The 17,834-nt window shown below is 47.8% G+C and overlaps 1 protein-coding gene across 4 annotated transcripts in view; it reads left to right on the top strand.

Moving 5' to 3' along the window:
- Nucleotides 1-17,834, top strand: part of NSD1 (nuclear receptor binding SET domain protein 1) — a 1,891,114-nt gene that overhangs the window by 861,427 nt on the left and 1,011,853 nt on the right. For all 4 annotated transcript variants that reach the window (XM_069651497.1, XM_069651498.1, XM_069651496.1 and 1 more), the window contains exon 8: nucleotides 3,583-3,692. In XM_069651497.1, the coding sequence (XP_069507598.1) occupies nucleotides 3,583-3,692 (110 nt within the window). The remainder of the gene's footprint in view (nucleotides 1-3,582; nucleotides 3,693-17,834) is intronic.

Here is a 17,834-nt window from a genome sequence, read left to right on the forward strand (position 1 = left end):
CCTCCCGTGTCCAGGAAAGAAAATCACATCCCTCAACTGCTGTTAGAAGTAAGGGCGATGATCAAGAAGGGTGCCATCAAGCTCGTCCCGAAGAGGCTCCAGGGCTCCGGAGTATGCTCAAGGTACGTCCTCGTCAGAAAGAAGACAGGTGGTTGGCGCCCCATCCTTGACCTGCGGCGGCTAAACAAATACATTAAGGCACAAAAGTTCAGGATGGTCACCCACCAGTACGTGCTGGGACAGCTGGAGGAGGGCGACTTCCTATTGTCACTGGACTTGGAGGATGCTTACTACCACATCCCAATTCTAAAAGGACACTGAAAGCTTCTCAGATTCGTAGTCCAAGGACGGCACTACCAATTCAAGGCCCTGTCATTTGGGCTGAAGTCGGCACCCAGGGTGTTTACCAAGTGCCTCGCACCAGTGGCGGCGCAGCTGCGCCTGCAGGGATCCACGTCACCCCTACCTTGATGATTGGCTCATCCGTGCAAGGACAAGAGAACTCGCCATCGAACAGACAGCAGAGACCGTCCAACTTCTCACGGATCTGGGCTTCTCAATAAACTATTTGAAATCCTACCTGGTCCCGTTGCAGGTTGCACTGTTTCTGGGAGCCAAACTTGATACAGTGGCGGGATTGGCCTCGCAGTCGGAGGAGAAGACGACGTGAGATCCGTCAAGTCCCTGCTCGGAACGATGTCGTCATGCATCTACCTGGTGCGCCTGTGCAGGCTACGGATGCGTCCTCTACAAGAGTTCCTCGATGATCGTTGGATACAAGCGACGGGCAGCTTCGAAGACAGGATCCTGCTCAACAAGGTTTTCCGCCAAGCGATTTGATGGTGGGGCACCCGTGCGCATCTCGCGGTGGGCAAGAACTTTCATACCCCGGTACATCAGGAGACGGTGACGACGGACACGGGAGATCTGCAGGCCAAGAGGCCTTTGGCTCCCGTAGGAGAGGTCACTCCACAGCAACATCCTGGAACTCCGAGCAGTATTCTGGGCCCTCGGGTCGTTTCTTCCGTCTCTCAAGGGCAAGGTGGTGAGGATCTTCACCGACAACACCACCACGATGTTCTACATCCGGAATCAGGGAAGCACCAGATCCCCAGCCCTGTCGAAGGAGGCCCAGGATCTGTGGCACAGGGCGGTCGCCCAGGGAATGTTTCTGGTGCCCTTCCATCTAGCAGGAGCAAAGAACGTCATCACAGACTCACTCAGCAGGGAGCTGCGCTGTTGCCACAAGTGGGAGCTGCGTCAGGATCAAGTGGATTGACTTTTCCAACGATGGGGCAAACCCCAGATCGACCTGTTTGTGACGGTGACCAACTCCAAGTGCCAGAGGTTCGCCAGCTGGTTTCCCCAGCCGAGGAGCATGGACAATGCTTTCTCGTTCCCCTGGGACGGGCTGTTCCTGTATGCGTTCCCGCCGTTGCCGCTCCGACTCATCAACAAACTCAAGAGATCCCGGTGCAGGATGATCCTCGTCGCACTGGCGTGGCCGAGACAGATCTGATTCCCGGACCTTCTGGACTTGTCAGCGTCTCCCCCAGTCACACTGTCGACGGAAGCCGATCTTCTCTCCAGAGAAGGAGGCGCCATCCTCCATCACGACCCGGAGTCGATGAACTTGCAGGCATGGCTCCTGCAGCACTAGAGTTTGGAGAATACGATATCCCGGCAGACTGCAAGGAGGGACTTGCAAAGGCCAGGACGTCCTCAACTCTAAAGTGCTACGGACACAAGTGCAAGAGGTTCTCTGTCTGGTGCCGTGCACAGAAGATTAACCCTCTGCGAATTACAGCCCCTCAAGTGCTGCCGTACCTGCTATCGCTGGCCAAGGCGGAACTAGCTCACGCTTCCATCAAGATCCATTTTACAGCGATTTCCCGTTACACCAGAACTTCGGGACGGTCGTCCCTGTGGTCTCATGGCCTGGTAAAGGAATTTATGAAGGGACTCTTCCGATCGTTCCTGCCGGTGAAGGCTCCGGCATGGGAGCTCAACGTGGTGCTGACCAGGCTCATGGGGCTGCCATTCGAGCCTCTGCATTCGGCACCGTTGAAATTTCTGTTGTGGAAAACAGCGTTCCTTGTGGCCATCACCTCCGCACGACGAGCAGGAGAGATCCAGGCCCTATCCTGCAAGCCTCCATACTTGACATTCCATGAGACGAGGGTGGTGCTGAGGACGCACCCCTCCTTCATGCCCAAGGTGCTGTCGGACTTCCCCCTCAACGAGCCCTGGGTGTTGCCAGTTTTCTTCCCGTCGCCTTTGTCGCCGGCCGAGAGGATGTAGCTAGAGCGCTGAAGTTCTACGTGGAAGGCACAAAGAGTTTTCGGAAGACATCACAGCTTTTTGTGAACTTTGGACCTGTGAATCAAGGGAAGGCCCTCTCGAAGGCTTCCATTTTCAGATGGCTTTCCGGCTGCATCATGCACTGTCATCGGTTGGCAAACCGACAGTTGCCTGGATGTCGGAGAGCTCATTCGACCAGAGCGATCGCTGCTACTATGGCGTTCTTGTCTGGTGTGTCCCTGCTGGACATCTGCAGGGCTGCTACGTGGAGGTCGACGCACACCTTCAAGAAATTCTACTGCGTCGACCGGGATTCCAGGGAGGAGTACAGAGTCAGCCAAGCAGTGCTGCGCAAACTGTTTGCCTGAAGGTGGGCCCGGTGAGAAGGTAAGAGTTGCTTAATGTTGAGTTTATGTAATGCTTAATGTTGAGCCTTGCCACCTCCAGTGGTTGTGCATGTGTGTACTGCTATCCATTCTTGTATTCATGAGCATGTGAATCCATGCCAGAACCCATGCTGGAGAAGGAACAAGTTACTTACCTGTAACTGTTGTTCTCCAGCATGGGTCTGGCATGGATTCACATACAAACCCTCCCTCCTAGCCCTCTGCGGCTCTTCACTTGGTCATTCTGCCACTTTAGGTGGTACCAAATCTAAGGATGGCTGCCAGGGGCGGGGCTTAGGGAGAGGGCAGTCATTGGCTGGGGGCAGTATGACCCAGAAACCAGTGATTGGTTACTACTAAGGAAGACAGATCAGAACCGAAACTGATACTGATTTTTTCTTTACCAAGGATTCCCAGCCTGACGGGGAATATTCATGAGCATGTGAATCCATGTCGGACCCAAACTGGAGAACAACAGTTACAGGTAAGTAACTTGTTCCTTGTTAACAGTTGAAAACTGTTCTAAGCAAGGTATTTAAAGGCTCAAATAGCATCTTGCATTATTTTTGTGGCGGCCACAAGTAGCCTCTGTCCTAATCGAGTGGCTCATACATTCCACTTTTCTTTTTCTTTTCTCTTTGCAGATAACCAGTGATGTGCTATCTTGAATAATTTTGCGTCATAGATACATTGTAATGGGCCCATTTCAATCTAGAATAAAATGTTATTTAATGGAACCTTACGCCCTCCAATATCTGGATATTGCAAACATGCGATAGTGTAGGAGATACAAAAACTTGAGAAGGCTTTCCACTGGCTAGTACATTTTTTCATACTTTTGTCCAATTTGTGTTGCATGCTGTTTTCTAATGAAGGCCATCATTTCATTTAATAGGAAGCTGCGACAGTAAAAGGCAGAGGAAACCAACAAAAAAGCTACTGGAATCCATCGATCTTGCTACAACATTTATACCTATGAATGAGGAGCTATCTCCTGTCAAAAGGGTACGTTAATAGACAATCTTTTGCCGAAGTTAATTCTGAAAAAGGTTGTCATGTTTTGTATGCAGTGTCTTTGATTTCTCCGAGTCTGTGAGAGGTTCATTTTCATTGGACTTTGCAGTGCCAAGAGACGGTCCAGCTGCAATCCTGTGGCAAAACACCAACCAGGAAACATCTAAAGACATATTGCTTCCATTCAGTCTGTGATCTTTCTTTTACAAGCAATGTTAAATGTTGTGGTTTGTGCTGAATAGCTAATTTCATATTTTATAGCTTGTAATCATCAATAACCTAGGTATGGTGGGAGACACATTTCTCCTGAAGCTGTTATAATTGTCTACTTGGTGATCAGCTTCAAAATATCTGCTCCTCATACTCTGGCAACCTGTCCCCTTTCCTTCATTCTCATGGGATGTTTTCTGCCATGGGGACTGGACCGGCAGCATCTTATGTTGTGTGTGCATTAAATTTGAAAAATGAAAAGAAGTTGGGTCACATGCATGTGAAGCTCCACCCGGTAGCTATGCTGTTGACTGCGCCTAAATTGTTATTCTTTTTAGGCCTGCCATGATTAAGCACTGTTTAAATGGTATTTGAAATGGATTGAGTCTTCCCACGTATTCCTCATCTTTAGATATCTTCCTTTCAGCGTCAGCTGCTTTGTCATTTTTTTCAGCAGAGAGCACTGAGCGTCGAATTGTTCGACTCGATGTCCATCGAGGGCCTCTATCTTGAGGTAGATGCCATCACGGGTATGTATAACATGCGCAGAACCCGTTGGCTTCAGTTCTGTTTTTCCGGGATAGCTTAAGTTTCGAATATTTCTGCACGCTTTCAGTTTCCTCAAACTGCGATATTCAAGAAAATGGCCTCTTCATCGGCTTCATCGACCCCAAAGACCGGGTTTAGGAAGTGTCATGACTGCGGTGCCAAGATGTCCATTACAGATCACCATCACCATAGGGTCGGTATCTGTTGCCTTGGTGTCGAGCACAGGATGGCACACTGTGGGTCATGCCAGTTCATGACAGGTGAGGCACTGAAGGACCATAAGGGGGAAGTTAGCAGAGGGTAGGCTCCATGCGAAATCCCCTTCGACAACACCATCAAAAAGGTTCTTGTCGAACGAGTCGAGTGGCGACTCTCCACGGAGGAAGAGGTCTAAGAAACACACTCGTTCCCGAAGCAGTTCACACCAGTAGTCTTGAAAGATGAAAATAAGTTGCCATAGATCTCCTTCCTCATCCTCTTATTCATCGCCGGAAAGGAAAATAGACTGCCCAAGTAAGTCGACAACTCCAGCCGAATGGGAGGTATTCAGGCAGAAAATGCTTGATCTTCGAGAAGGAGGCCCTGGCCCCCTCTAAAGAGAAGACAAAAAGTAATGTTCCTCTCGCGCTGTCAAAAGCCGACAAGGAGTAGTCCAAGGCCAAATCCTGCGTGCCCTCAAGCCCGGGAGACAATCCATCGACCCCTCACACCATTGAGGTCTGGACTCAACCACAGGACCAGTCCTCGTCCTTAGAATACTCCCATCGAATCGGGGGGCGTCGAGTTCTCTGAGGATTTCATATATGCTGCTTGCATCACCATCATCGTCGAGTCATTGACGCAGTTATTGTCGAAACCTTCAATTCCATCGAAGGAAATGGAGAAGACCTTTAAACCACTTCCTAGAAAGGATTTAAGTCCATGTATTCCTTATGAGGAACATGGGCCATCTGACCAGGATAACACTGCCCTTCAGGTTAGAGTTTGGAACACCTAATGTTGCTGAGGCCTTCATTCTGGAGGAATCTAGAATGAAGGACCTCTTTGAAAATGTTCAGTCAGAGTGTGGCATTGGTACATTGCCAGAGCTGGAATTTGGCAAGCCAGAACCGGCTGAGCACGCAGACACTTCCTATAGACATTTAATGTCTAGGTTGATTGAATTCTTAGGATGGGGCAGGCCAGCTCCTCCTTTTGAACAGGACGATCCTACTGATAGTTTGGATAAGGAATCACAAAAGGACCTGCATTACCTTTTCACATTGCCCTGCAGAAGAGGGTTACAAAAAATTGGGAGGCACCTATACAAGTCCGGGTGTCAACAAGAACCTCACCAACAGCTCCCGCCTGCAGCTCCGCTTTCCCAGGCACGGATGGTGTACTTTCTTCATTCTTCCTTTTAGCGCAGCTTCTGCTGCTTTCTCCCGATCACGGAGGTCTTCTGGGATTTCTTCCTCCTCACGGAAAGTGTCCCCTGCTGGTCTCTCCGACACAGACCACCCTGTTGCTTTATTTGTGGCTCCTTTGGTCTCCTTTTCTACATCGGCAACCACTTGACAGGTGTAAACTCCCAATTCTACTTGCCTGACCATAATTAAAGGGACATGCTTGACCTTCACAGTACTTGGCAGGCATCTTCCTCGTTCCAGTATTAGAGTGGTGAAAGGAATTAGTGTTCATTACTCCTAGTTGCCTCTTCCTCGACGCAGTAGTATCATAGGTAAAGTGTGAGAAAATGAGGGGAGAAGATGTACAATAGCCTATAAAGGCTGGGGGAGGGTTAGATTGGCCTTTACCAGGAAAAGGGCATACCATGTCTCACCTGAGGGTGATCCTCTCTCGTTTCTCCAACCCCACGGTCAGGATCCAAAAGTGATGGCCTTTTCCTCGCCACCTGAGAAGAGGATCCAGGGGGAGTAGGAGTGAGGATACCCTCTGGTTTCTCACACCTCCCACTTCTATTACAGAACACTGGGGCTTCTCCCAGCCTCTCATCATAGTCCTTCCTTTCTTTTGGACTTGTAGTCTTTGTAACTCGGTATGGTTTCTTTGTCTCAGCAGTTGTCATTCTTCACTACTCCTGCACTTTTACTCTTCACGGTACCATACAGATTTCTGTCTTCAGTAATAGCATATTTGAGGAGTCTTGGTGTCGGTCACTTGTTAGAGCTGTATTGTGTGTTTGAGGATAATAAAAAGGGAGTACCTTGTTGGAATGAGAGTCTTTATCCCCAGGAGTCTATCCCTGTAAGCTCCTGCTTACCGCCAGTCCCTAGGGAGAATGTTGCGTAGCGGGCTCATCTCCCTAGCCTCATAGAAAGGGCCCTTGCTCTTGTGGAATGTGATTGAATCCGTTGATTGCAAGCTGACAGACAAGCTGGCTGTGGCAGTTACATTATTACCTTTTTTGTATTACTTTTGGTGTGCACATTTGTGTTAGCCGCGTACGGCTGCTAAACGTGGTTAGTGCCATAAAATGGCTGTGCCACGAGATACTTGCTTGTTCTTTCGCCATATTGTAGTTTGCCCTTCTTCCTGCCATCTCAGGTCAGGAAAGCCCTTATAAGATCACGCACTTGCCTGGGAAAGCAGTGGCTTTTTATGGACTAGGGATATCTTTGTATATGTCTGGCCGAGGAAAGGAGCTGGGGCTGCCTAGACAGAGTCCACATCACTGGTGCCAGAAAGTCTGCTACTGGGGCGGATGTGAAACCAGTGATTGTCTCCGATTAGACAACTTTAAATCCAAGTCAGTGGACTCTGACTTGGATTTTGATTAAGAGGAGGACTTCTGCAGCTATTCTTCAGTTCTACGTTGGAGTCAAGAATCCTTTCAAGAAGAGCAGCCCATTGATGACACAAAGACAACTGAAGTGGCCCAGGATCTCCTCCAGTGTCCGTACCGGATCTCCTCCAGTGTCCGTACAGGATCTCCTCCAGTGTCCGTACCGCTGAAGCCCTGCTCCTCTGCCTGATCTGTGAAGACCATCCGCGGTGCTGCAGACCTTTAGTGGGACCATCTAGTCTCTATGCTTTCTCAAGGATCCAGCCGTTCACAGCCTTCAGAAGTGCCCCTGGAGTGCACACTGTTCTGGCCATCTCTGTCATGTCCTCACTGCATTCTGTTGTGGAGGCTATGATGAAGGCCTAGGCTGTTGGGTGGATGGCCTGTGGCCATGCACCCAAAGGTCTAGGCCTAGTCCACGCTCAGCACAACATAACAGAGCATGCAGGCGACCAGGTACGCATGTGCCATGGATGACAAAGGCAACATAGGCACCAGCACTTACACCCAACCGCCACACCATAAAGCAGGGACACAAAAACACATGTTTCACTTACCGTAATGCACAAACATCTCGCTGTGTTTGGCACCGCTACCCACTACCAATCACAAAGCATTAAAAGCATGCCAACCAAACAAGACAATCTTCACAACATTGAGCCTGCTCCCACCACTCTAATACGTGCATAGAACCAATGGTGCGTACTGCACTGCAACTCTTACTAATCTGCACAATGCACACTATGCAAGCACATAGAGCAAACATTTGCACCGGGACCTCTTTCATATGTACACTATTCCGTTAATATACCATTGGACACACTGCACGACATGTCACTGCACCATCTCCACCCATACACTGACAACTCTAGGTTGTTCGACCAATCAGCACACACATGCAACCCCCATTGTGTGCACTGCAGCCAAATTGTACACAATAAGCAACAATGTGGCATCTACTTTCAACGAGTGGCCATACCTTTTTAACCAGTGCACATAATTATCTGTGCTAGGGCTGCAGCCATGCATCCAATGGGCTATGGACTTACCTCACATAGCACACCATAGTACACGCTATGTTTAAATCCTCATGTGTCGTGGAATCCACTCCCCTTCTGCAAATATGCCTGTCACCACTCATGACAGGGGGATGATCCTTTTGAGGAGCCCATAGACCAGTGCCCAGATTGGGGTAATTAACAGCCAGTGGATGAGGCACCATGGCTGTCACCGTCCACTACAACCAGATCCAGACACACTGTACTTAGATCCTCCCGCTTCACCTCCTATAAAACAGACATCTATCCATCGATGGCCAGATGGCATTCAATTCTATCCTTAAAAAAGCAGCTGAACACTTTCAGATTGCCACTCAAGAGGCGATGCAAGACACTTCGTAGAGGATATTTTGAAAGAGAAACCACCCTCCAGTCAGGCGATACCTCTGTTGAACTTCATCAAGTGGCACATCGCCCCCTCTTTATTGACTCCATCGCAAACGAGGGCAGTAAACCCATGGGTCGAGAAGCTCTTTTGCCCCTTGCCTACAGACCCACTTTACATCTGGGGACATTCCACTCCTGATTCCCTAGTGATGACAACAACTAGGAAGGGAGCAGGAGTACCCTTGTCCGTGGCTGAGGCACCGCCGGACAAGGATTGCAAGAAGCTGTAAGCACATTAAAGCAGCAACAACCTATTCCACCAGAATAGCTAACACCAGATTGCTGGCTAGTTACAGCGACTTCCAGTGGAATTTGCTCCAGGAGAGCCAACACGATCACGCCTGCTGGCGGTTGTGTCGGAGGCAAAATCAAAACATTCTTAAACGCCTTGCATGCTGCTGAGACAGCAGGAAGAACACTGGCCCAAGGTACTTAGTTAAAAAGGCACGCATGGTTAAAGAATTCAGGATTTAAACCGGAAACCCAGGCATCCCTTATTAACAGGCCGGTAGAAGAATCTAACCTGTTTGGAAAGGTGGCAGATGAGGCTTTAGAGACTGCGAAGAAGGAACATGAAACCTTCACTAAACCAGATAACACAGAGGCCCTATCAGCAGCGAGGGGGTAGTTCTCGCTGCTCCTTTTAGGGACAATCTTTACCTCGTTCCCCCCACAATCTGTATGGTATGGGAAATACTTCATGGTCCTCAGGACAGGGGGCAGCTGCCACAACCCAATATCAGCCAAGAGGACAGCGCCATGGTAAAGGAAGGGGGTAGAAGCATCACCCCAAGAGGCTCGCTCCCCAGCCTTAAATCAAAAATAACTTACCGATCCGGGTCCCCTCCCATGACTCCCCGGTCGGGGGACGGTTAACTTAATTCTTCCATGCATGGCAGGGAATACCACAGACCAGTGCATGCTCAAGACTGTCTCCCATGAATATTGTATCGAGTTCAGCCGACCACCTAGATATCGGCTACAAACATCCAGACAATTGTCGCCAGAACATCTGAAGATCCAACTACAAGAGGTTGAAATCCTGCAAGAAAAGGGTGCGATTGAAGTCATCCCCGTTATACAGGTAAACAAGAATATTTATTCAGTGTACTTCCTTGTACCCAAAAAGTATCTCGCCATGCGCCTGTGCTAGACTTGCGCCCAGTGAACAAATTTGTCAAACAACAAAGGTTTTGAATGACAACACTGCAAGAGGTAATCCTTCTACTAAAACAGGGGGATTACATGGCAACATTGGACATGAAAGATGCATACCGCACAGAAAATACCTAAGGTTCATGATAGATGACAAACACCATCAGTTCAAGGTCCTTCCCTTCAGCATTGCCTCAGCCCCAAGGGTATTTACAAAAGGTACTGGCAGTAGTAGCGGCTCACCTGCGCAGGCAGTCCATTCCAGTCTATCCTTACCTCAACGACTGGCTAATAACAGGGGATTCGCATGGACATGCCCATCAAACACCCAAAAGACAGTAGATCTACTCGTCAGTTGGGATTCAAAGTAAACAAGAAGTCCAGTCTAGACCCCAGCCAAGTCAAATGATTTCTGGGAGCTCTAATTCGGACAGAAGACGGCCTCGTCTTCCCCTCCAAACAGAGGGTTCAAAACATGCTGTTCCAGATCCCTCACTATGTAGCCAGTCGCGAGGCGACTGTACGCAAAGCCATGCGACTGTTAGAGATGATGGCCTCCTACATTTACTTAGTCCCACACGCACGTTTGCACATGCACTCCATGCAAGAGTGGCTCAACAGCCAATGGTGTCAGGCCAGTGGACAATGGGAAGATCTAGTGGTTGTCTCAGCAGCCCTCGTTCTCTCTCTGCAGTGGTGGTCGAGGGAAAGCCTCTTGAAGGGGAAAACCTTCACCACCCCCGCAGTAGAAGCCACTCACTACAGACGCATTTTCTGATGGGGTGAGGGCTCGCCTCCATCGCACGGCGCACAGCTTTTGGTCCCCAGCAGTAGCTTCCAACCACATAAACATGTTGAAGTTGTTGGCAGTGTTCAAAGCCCTAAAGACTTTTCAGACACAACTACAGGGGAAGACCGTACCGGTCCTCACGGACAGCACCACGGCCATTTATTAACCTGAACAAACAGGGGGGCACATAGTCTTCAGGGCTATCCAAACAGTCCCAGAATATTTGGTATTGGGCTCACAAACACCGGATGTTATTCCTGACTCAAGGGAACTCAATCTTCTGGCAGACATGCTCAGCAGAGACTTACCTCTGCCCAGAGTACGAATGGCGATTACACGAAGACATCGTCTCCTACATTTTCGCGGAATGGGGTTTCCGAGAGATCGACTTGCTTGCAACTCTGGAGAACGCACAATGGCAAGATTATGCCTCCAGGTACCACCAAAACCGCTCCAAGGGGTACAGTCTCTGGATAACATGGTCAGGGAAATTTGTCTATGCTTTCCCTCCAACTCCCCTACTAGCCAAGATAGTGCACAAGATGCAACAAACAAGTCACAATGATTCTGGTGGCCCCTATGTGGGCCCGCCAATCCTGGTTCTTCCATCTGATGGCGATGTCACTCTCTCCTCCGATGAAGCTACTCTTGCCCATACAACATGCTCTCACAAGACAAGGGGGAGACACTCCATCCTTGCCCGCAAACTCTCAACTTAGCGGCCTGGCTCCTGAGGTCATAGAGTTCGGGCACCTCCAACTTCCAAACTTCCTCAGATGTATGGACATTCTTAAAGAGGCAAGAAAGCCTAGCACCAGACATTGAAACGCTTCCTTATCTGGTAGAGCATCAATCCCATTGACTGCTATCGTACCCACATTGTTTTATACCTGACTCATCTCCTGGACTCCGGTCTTGTTTTTAATTTTCTGAAGGTCCACTGGCTGCACTTTCAGCATGCACTACGTCCGAAAAGGTGTTGTGGTGGAAGATCCTAGTGATCAAGGCATTTATGGAAGGGGTCAAAAGAATTTCAAACCCAGCTTCCGGACCTAAATGTGGTATTAACAAGACTAATGGGATCTCCCTTTGAACCTATGCATAAGGCTAGCCTTAAGGCTCTCGCTTAAAGACTGCCTTCTTAGTGTCAGTCACTTAAATTAAAAGAGTCAATGAATTACAGGCCCTTTCAGTTCAACACCCATTTGTCACAATTCACAAAGATAAGGTGGTTTTGTGCACTCACCCGAGGTTTGCACCTAAATTCATTTCAAAGTTCCATGTGAACCAATCAATAGAACTACCCTCCTTCTTCCACACCTCACTAATGTGGCAGAAAAAAGCCTACACACACTTGATATGCGCAGCACGGTCATATATTATCTGGAAAAAATGAAACCACTAAGAAAAACAAATCAGTTTTTCGTTTTAGTGGCAGCTGGTAGAGAAGGGTCCCTGTCTCTAAGCCACCCATATCAAAGTGGATTGAAAACTGCATCACACTCTGCTACACTCTTGCTAAGAGAGATCTGCCCTTCAAGCCGGGGAACTGGGGCTCTGATATTATTGCAAACGTTCCTCTTGAATCCATTTGCAAAGCAGCGACCTGGAGTTCTATTCACACCTTTATAAAACACTACTGCCTAGACAATCACTCAAGGTTAGATTCTCAGTTGCGACAAGCGGTACTAGGACATCACTTTACTACTGTTCCTTCTCACACCCTACCCCCAACTCTGGGTACTGCTCTCTAGTCTTTGCACAGCCTGTGACTCTAAGCATGTCCACAAGCATCTGAAGACATGCATTACTCTACGTAATAGAGTAGAAGACACATGGGCATCTTACTACTTTCTCTCCGTCTGTACTCACTCACGTTAGTCATGCTCCCTCACGGCAGAAATAACACAACCATAGGGACCTCAACGCATGAAGTATTGTGGGTACACTGCACGTCACGTTAGGGATAGTGTTACAAGCATGCCCATGTCGACGTCCCCTTTCGATCCTCGAAAGACGAGATGCAATACTCTACGATTACCACCAGATGTCGGACTGTATGCACAGCATGTGAATCTAAGCAGATACAATCATCAGAAATATATATATAGTTTACGTACTTGACTGATGCAATTTATCAGTGTTGGGTTACCCTCTTCTGTCCAAATGGCAAAGTGCACCTCTATGTGCCCTTCCACTTCAACAACCGCCACCATTTTAACAAACGGAATGAGCTATTTTTACGCGGTCACCTTCACCTTCCACTAGCGCAAACATTCGGAATTCTTTCCACCCCCCACTTCTCTTCACACAGTGAACGCTGGTTCCAGTGTCAATGAACAGTTAATTACTGGTTCAATGTTTCAGTTTCAAAAGAGCAAAACGCTGTAGGACGAATGTCTCCTCAGGAGCTAAAACTGAAAGTAGGGGATGTAATTATGCTACTATTCAATCTTATGCCATCACGAGGACTCTGCAATGGAATAAGGTTGACAATGACGCGCCTACAAAGACACATCATAGAGGCCTGTGTAATTGACTGATTAAATGAACATACTGTTAATGTACCACGCATACCATTCCATCTGATACAAAAATGCCTTTCAAATACAAAAGAAGACATTTTCTTATATGTTTTCAGTTACCATTAGTAAGACACAGGGAACTACACTTCCTTCCTGGGAGCAATCAGTGGTAATTCCGATATTTAAGGAAGGGGACTGAAGTGACTCTATGAATTACCATCCGATGTTGACCTTTAAGATATGCTAGAGCTGCGTATATTATGCCAGTAACAGCTAGTAGGTTCATAAATGCATTAAGTCATTTATTCAGCAAGCAGGTAAGTAGATTAAATGCAGACATGATGGAACCAAGTCACAAGTTAATTCCCCAACTTAAGCAGTCCAAACCCTAAGAAGAATGGGGCTTTGTGCCCAAAAGTCACAGAAGCCACAATAGTTCTCCCCAGAATGGAGTCTCTGGAGACAAGTTATAATTTTCTTGTGTTGGTGATGGATCAAAATACTCTCAGCAATTTTACTGCGTTGAACAAATGACCTTTTGTATTTCAGGAGTTACTACCCAGGTTCGACAGCCAAAAAGATATGGAATGGAAGATTTAGGAGACCAAGGGACTTGTTCCCAATGTTATCCTACGGCAGACAGGGGTGGACAGATGCACTGCATTTCCTTGCTCACCTGACTCTAAATTTCACAGATTACTTCATGGATAGTCTGGGGGTTGCTGGAGGTTGGATTTCCCGCTTTTGGTTCCAGTGAGTGAAGCCCAGGAGTTGCAGGTGCAAGGATGCTTCCGGTCGGGTACAGCAGCAACTTGCAATCCCTTGCGATGAAGCAATGCAAGAAATGCTGGCACTTCACAGGACTGGTGAAGGTGAGTGCAAGCATCATACATTCGGCGACAGAAGATTCTCTAGGACAGGAAACCTTGATGTAGGCCTGCTGAAATTTGGAGGGAAGACTTGTGGCATGATCTGGTGCCTACCAAACACCCGGGTGCAACACTGATACAGCGACGGTTCTGGCGAGGTACCCCACGAGAGAGCTGGCTAGTCCACCAGTTGGTCCAGGGACACTTCTGAAGTCTCAGGACGGCTGGATCCTTGCCAAGGAGCTGAATAGTTGGTCCCGCTATCCCAAGGGGTGAAGCACCACTCAGTGTGTTCTGATATCAGGTAGTTCACCGGGTCATACACAGGAAGGGATGCCAGTCTTCTTCAGGATTCACCTTCGGATCTTTGCTCGGCTGTTATTCTAAGAGGGATTCCTGTCTCTAACGCTGATCTGAAGAAATGGCTTTAGTAGTAGTCTTATCAAAAATCGAGCTGGAAGCAAGTCCAAGCCCACCAGTGGTAAGGATCTGCACCATTCAAACAGTCAGTTGTTGCCCATTCAGGGACAAATACTGGTTTCACTCTTGCCCCACACCCAGACTCTCTGGCACCATGGATGTGGAGTACGACAGACAGTCGCAACCACCCCCTTCCTGAGCCACATACACACAAAGGCAGCAATAGCTTGCATGAAACGCAGCTTCCTCAGGCAAGTGCATGACCTTATAAGGGCCTCCTGACCTGGCAAAGAAGGAAGAAGGCCAAACAACAATATGACCAAAGAAGCAAGTGAAAATCTTGTGGCACAGACATTTTAGGGCACTAGCCACATTCATGTGCACACTAAAAAGAAGGCAAATATGGTAAAAATGGATCTGCTGTCACCAGCTTGTCTTTAGGCACATATAAATGTAACCATATATCCCTAGTGTAAAAAGCTATGGGGATATAAAAGTATCCCAATTGCACTGCATTGTAAGATGCTGTGTGCAATGTTAAAAAAATCACAGAATGAAAAAGGGAAATGTACTTTGCCAGAACTGATAGTCTGACGGACTGATTCGTTTCCCCATAACAAATTAGCAAAAGGTAAAGGGAAGTGAAGCTGAAGGCTTTATTTACCTTCAAAAAGTCAGATCAGGTCAAAAACAGCGAAAAGAAAGGAGGGGCCATAGAAACTATCGAGGGAAAGTTGCAACAAGAGAAATCCTTCCTAAAACAAGACATATATATATATCGCCTTCTCCATGACTTCTGGACTCTTTCAATTCACTGTTTTCCCCTTTGGTCTGCATGGTGTACCCGCAACCTTCCAAAGGTTGATGGATAAAGTGCTAAGACCTCATTCGGCATTCTCGATGATATTGTGATCCATAGTAGGAGTGGGGAGGAACATTTGCACCTCCTTGAAGAGAACCATGGCTTTGAGAAGGGTAGGATAATCCAAATAAATTCAATCTTGCCCAGAATGCCTTCTTGTCCCTTGCCCATTTTGCAGGTAATGGACTCACCACAGCACCAGACTGAGAGGGTGAAGGCTGTAGCATTAACGCTACCCCTAAAACCAAGCGTGAACTCCAAGCCTTTCTCTGATTAGCTGGGTACTACCGTGGGTTTATACCAAATTCCTCCTCCATCGCCGCCAGCCTTACCATTAAGTTGAAGACCTCTCATCCAAATAAGTTTATCAGGACTCGTCACGCCAGACGGGTTTCGACCGCTTAAAACTAATTTGAAGTGATGAACCTATATTGAAGATGCTGGATTTCAATCTAGAATTTATATTGCAGATGGACGTGTCCAAAGTAGGTCCGAGGGGTGTCCTTTCGCAGTTGCATGATGGCCAAGAAAATCATGTCCTGGACGCCAGTAGGAAGCTGTTAGCTCGTGAAAAATTGTATTCAACTGTAGAGTTGGAGGCTCTGGATATTAAATGGGCTGTTATCAGTCTGCAGTAATACTTGACAGGAAGAGAGTTTTGACTTCTTACAGATCATTCCGCCCTAACATGGATGTGTTTGAAGAAAGATTCCAACGCCAGGATAATGAGGTGTTCTTAGATGTACAGACTTTTTGTTTTACTGTTGACCAGGGAAGTGAAAGAAAATAAGGACTGACTTAGTTGATTCCCCATAGGCCGACTAGAGGGGTGTTCCAATGGAACGGAGGTGGTGCGTGACAAATACATGGAATTTCATCCTTTTCCCCAATGAAATTGCGTACTAGTGAGGTGAGCCCGCTAAGCAGTACAGTATCTTCACTAGGGGACTGGGCAAGCGGGATCCCATTGGGGGTTGGGGGCCTTCTCTGGGGAGTAAGCCTGCCGAAGCACATATTCCCTTTCACCTCCCCTTACTGCAGAGTCCCAAGCATTCATTGGGAATTGAACAGAGTAGCCCTGCGTAGGGGCACCTTTAAGGTGGATGACTTGCTTTCTGACTTATCTTCACTACAGGCTCATGGTAAAATGGTAAAACCCAGAACTCGTGGGAGACCCAGGGAAAGAGAGCCCAGCCAAGGTGTTTAAGATGCCAGATTGCACTCGAGCGCTGGGCGGGGGAAGAGTCCTGCCCCCCGGTGGACAGGGGCTGAGCGGGAGAGCCGAGCAGTCTGTGTGGTGATGAGGGACCCGAAGCTTGATTTCTGCTTGTTGATCTCCTGCACTGACTTGACTTTTCAATCAACAAATAGAAATCAAGCTTTGTACCAAGCTAGAACAAATCATTTCTAAGAGCAATTCTTGATGCAAAAAAAGGCAATAGCTTAACTCTCTCGAGAAAGGGCATAAGCTTTATTAGCCCAATTCCCTTGTTATGAAGTCAGTCAGCAGATTACGGTCAGAAATGTTTAGAAGTTGCTGGAGTTGATGGCATCGTGCATTTTCATCATTCCCCATGCATGTCTCAACGTGTGCCTAATACGGCAATGGCTTGCAAGCCAATCGCCACAGGAGTCGGGCGGTTGGGACGATCTAGCGGGGTGTCGCTGAAGGTGATAAAAGCGCTTCAGTGGTGGATAGTGGCAAATATGTTAAAAGGCAGGCCTTTCACCAATCTGCTGTTACCATTACAACAGCTGTATCCTAACTGGTTAGCGAGCGCATTGTAGAGGCCTTGCCTCACAAGGTCAATGGACAGAGCAACAGGTGACTGCACATACATGTGCTAGAATAGAACTTCTGGCAGTGAAGATGGCCTTATTCTCTTTCCAAACACTCCTTTCAGATAACCGTGTGCTTACCAACACAGACAATACCACAGCCATAATTTTACATCAACACGCAATGTGCAACACATTTAAAAACACTGTACCTCATTATGAGTTGGGCGGTATTCTGGTGGTAAATCTGCCAGAAAACCCCCTGACGGAATTACCGGTGCTGCCACTTGGTCCGTCGGATTTACTGCTGGATTACAAGTAGTGGTGACGGCAGTCTTAAGCCCCATTAATTTGGAGTCCATAGGACTCCATGGGTGATTTTGGCAGAATTCTGATGTTTCAGTTGTTATAGCAGAAAGTGGAAAGATTTACCTCTAGCATGATGTTGGAGGTAAATCACCCACTCCAGAGCCAAACTCATAGTATGGTAGAGCGGGGAAAGTAACAGTAATTCAGTTACCACTACTTTTCTCCTGCACTGCCATACTCATAATGAGCCCCACTGTCTCTTCTAGCACAGAACATATGGCTCTATTGCATCAGAATTAACATATTAATCCAGGCTCAACATGTGCCAAGAAAGCATAGTAGCCTTGCAGACAACCGTAGCAGAGTTGTGGTGTAAGAACATTAATGGGAACTCAAGTTAAGTATACGCTCAGATGTTTACAGCTTGGGGGGGTC

This window comes from Ambystoma mexicanum, chromosome 3p (assembly GCF_040938575.1).
Source record: "Ambystoma mexicanum isolate Mex_15411 chromosome 3p, UKY_AmexF1_1, whole genome shotgun sequence".
Classification (NCBI taxonomy): domain Eukaryota; kingdom Metazoa; phylum Chordata; class Amphibia; order Caudata; family Ambystomatidae; genus Ambystoma; species Ambystoma mexicanum.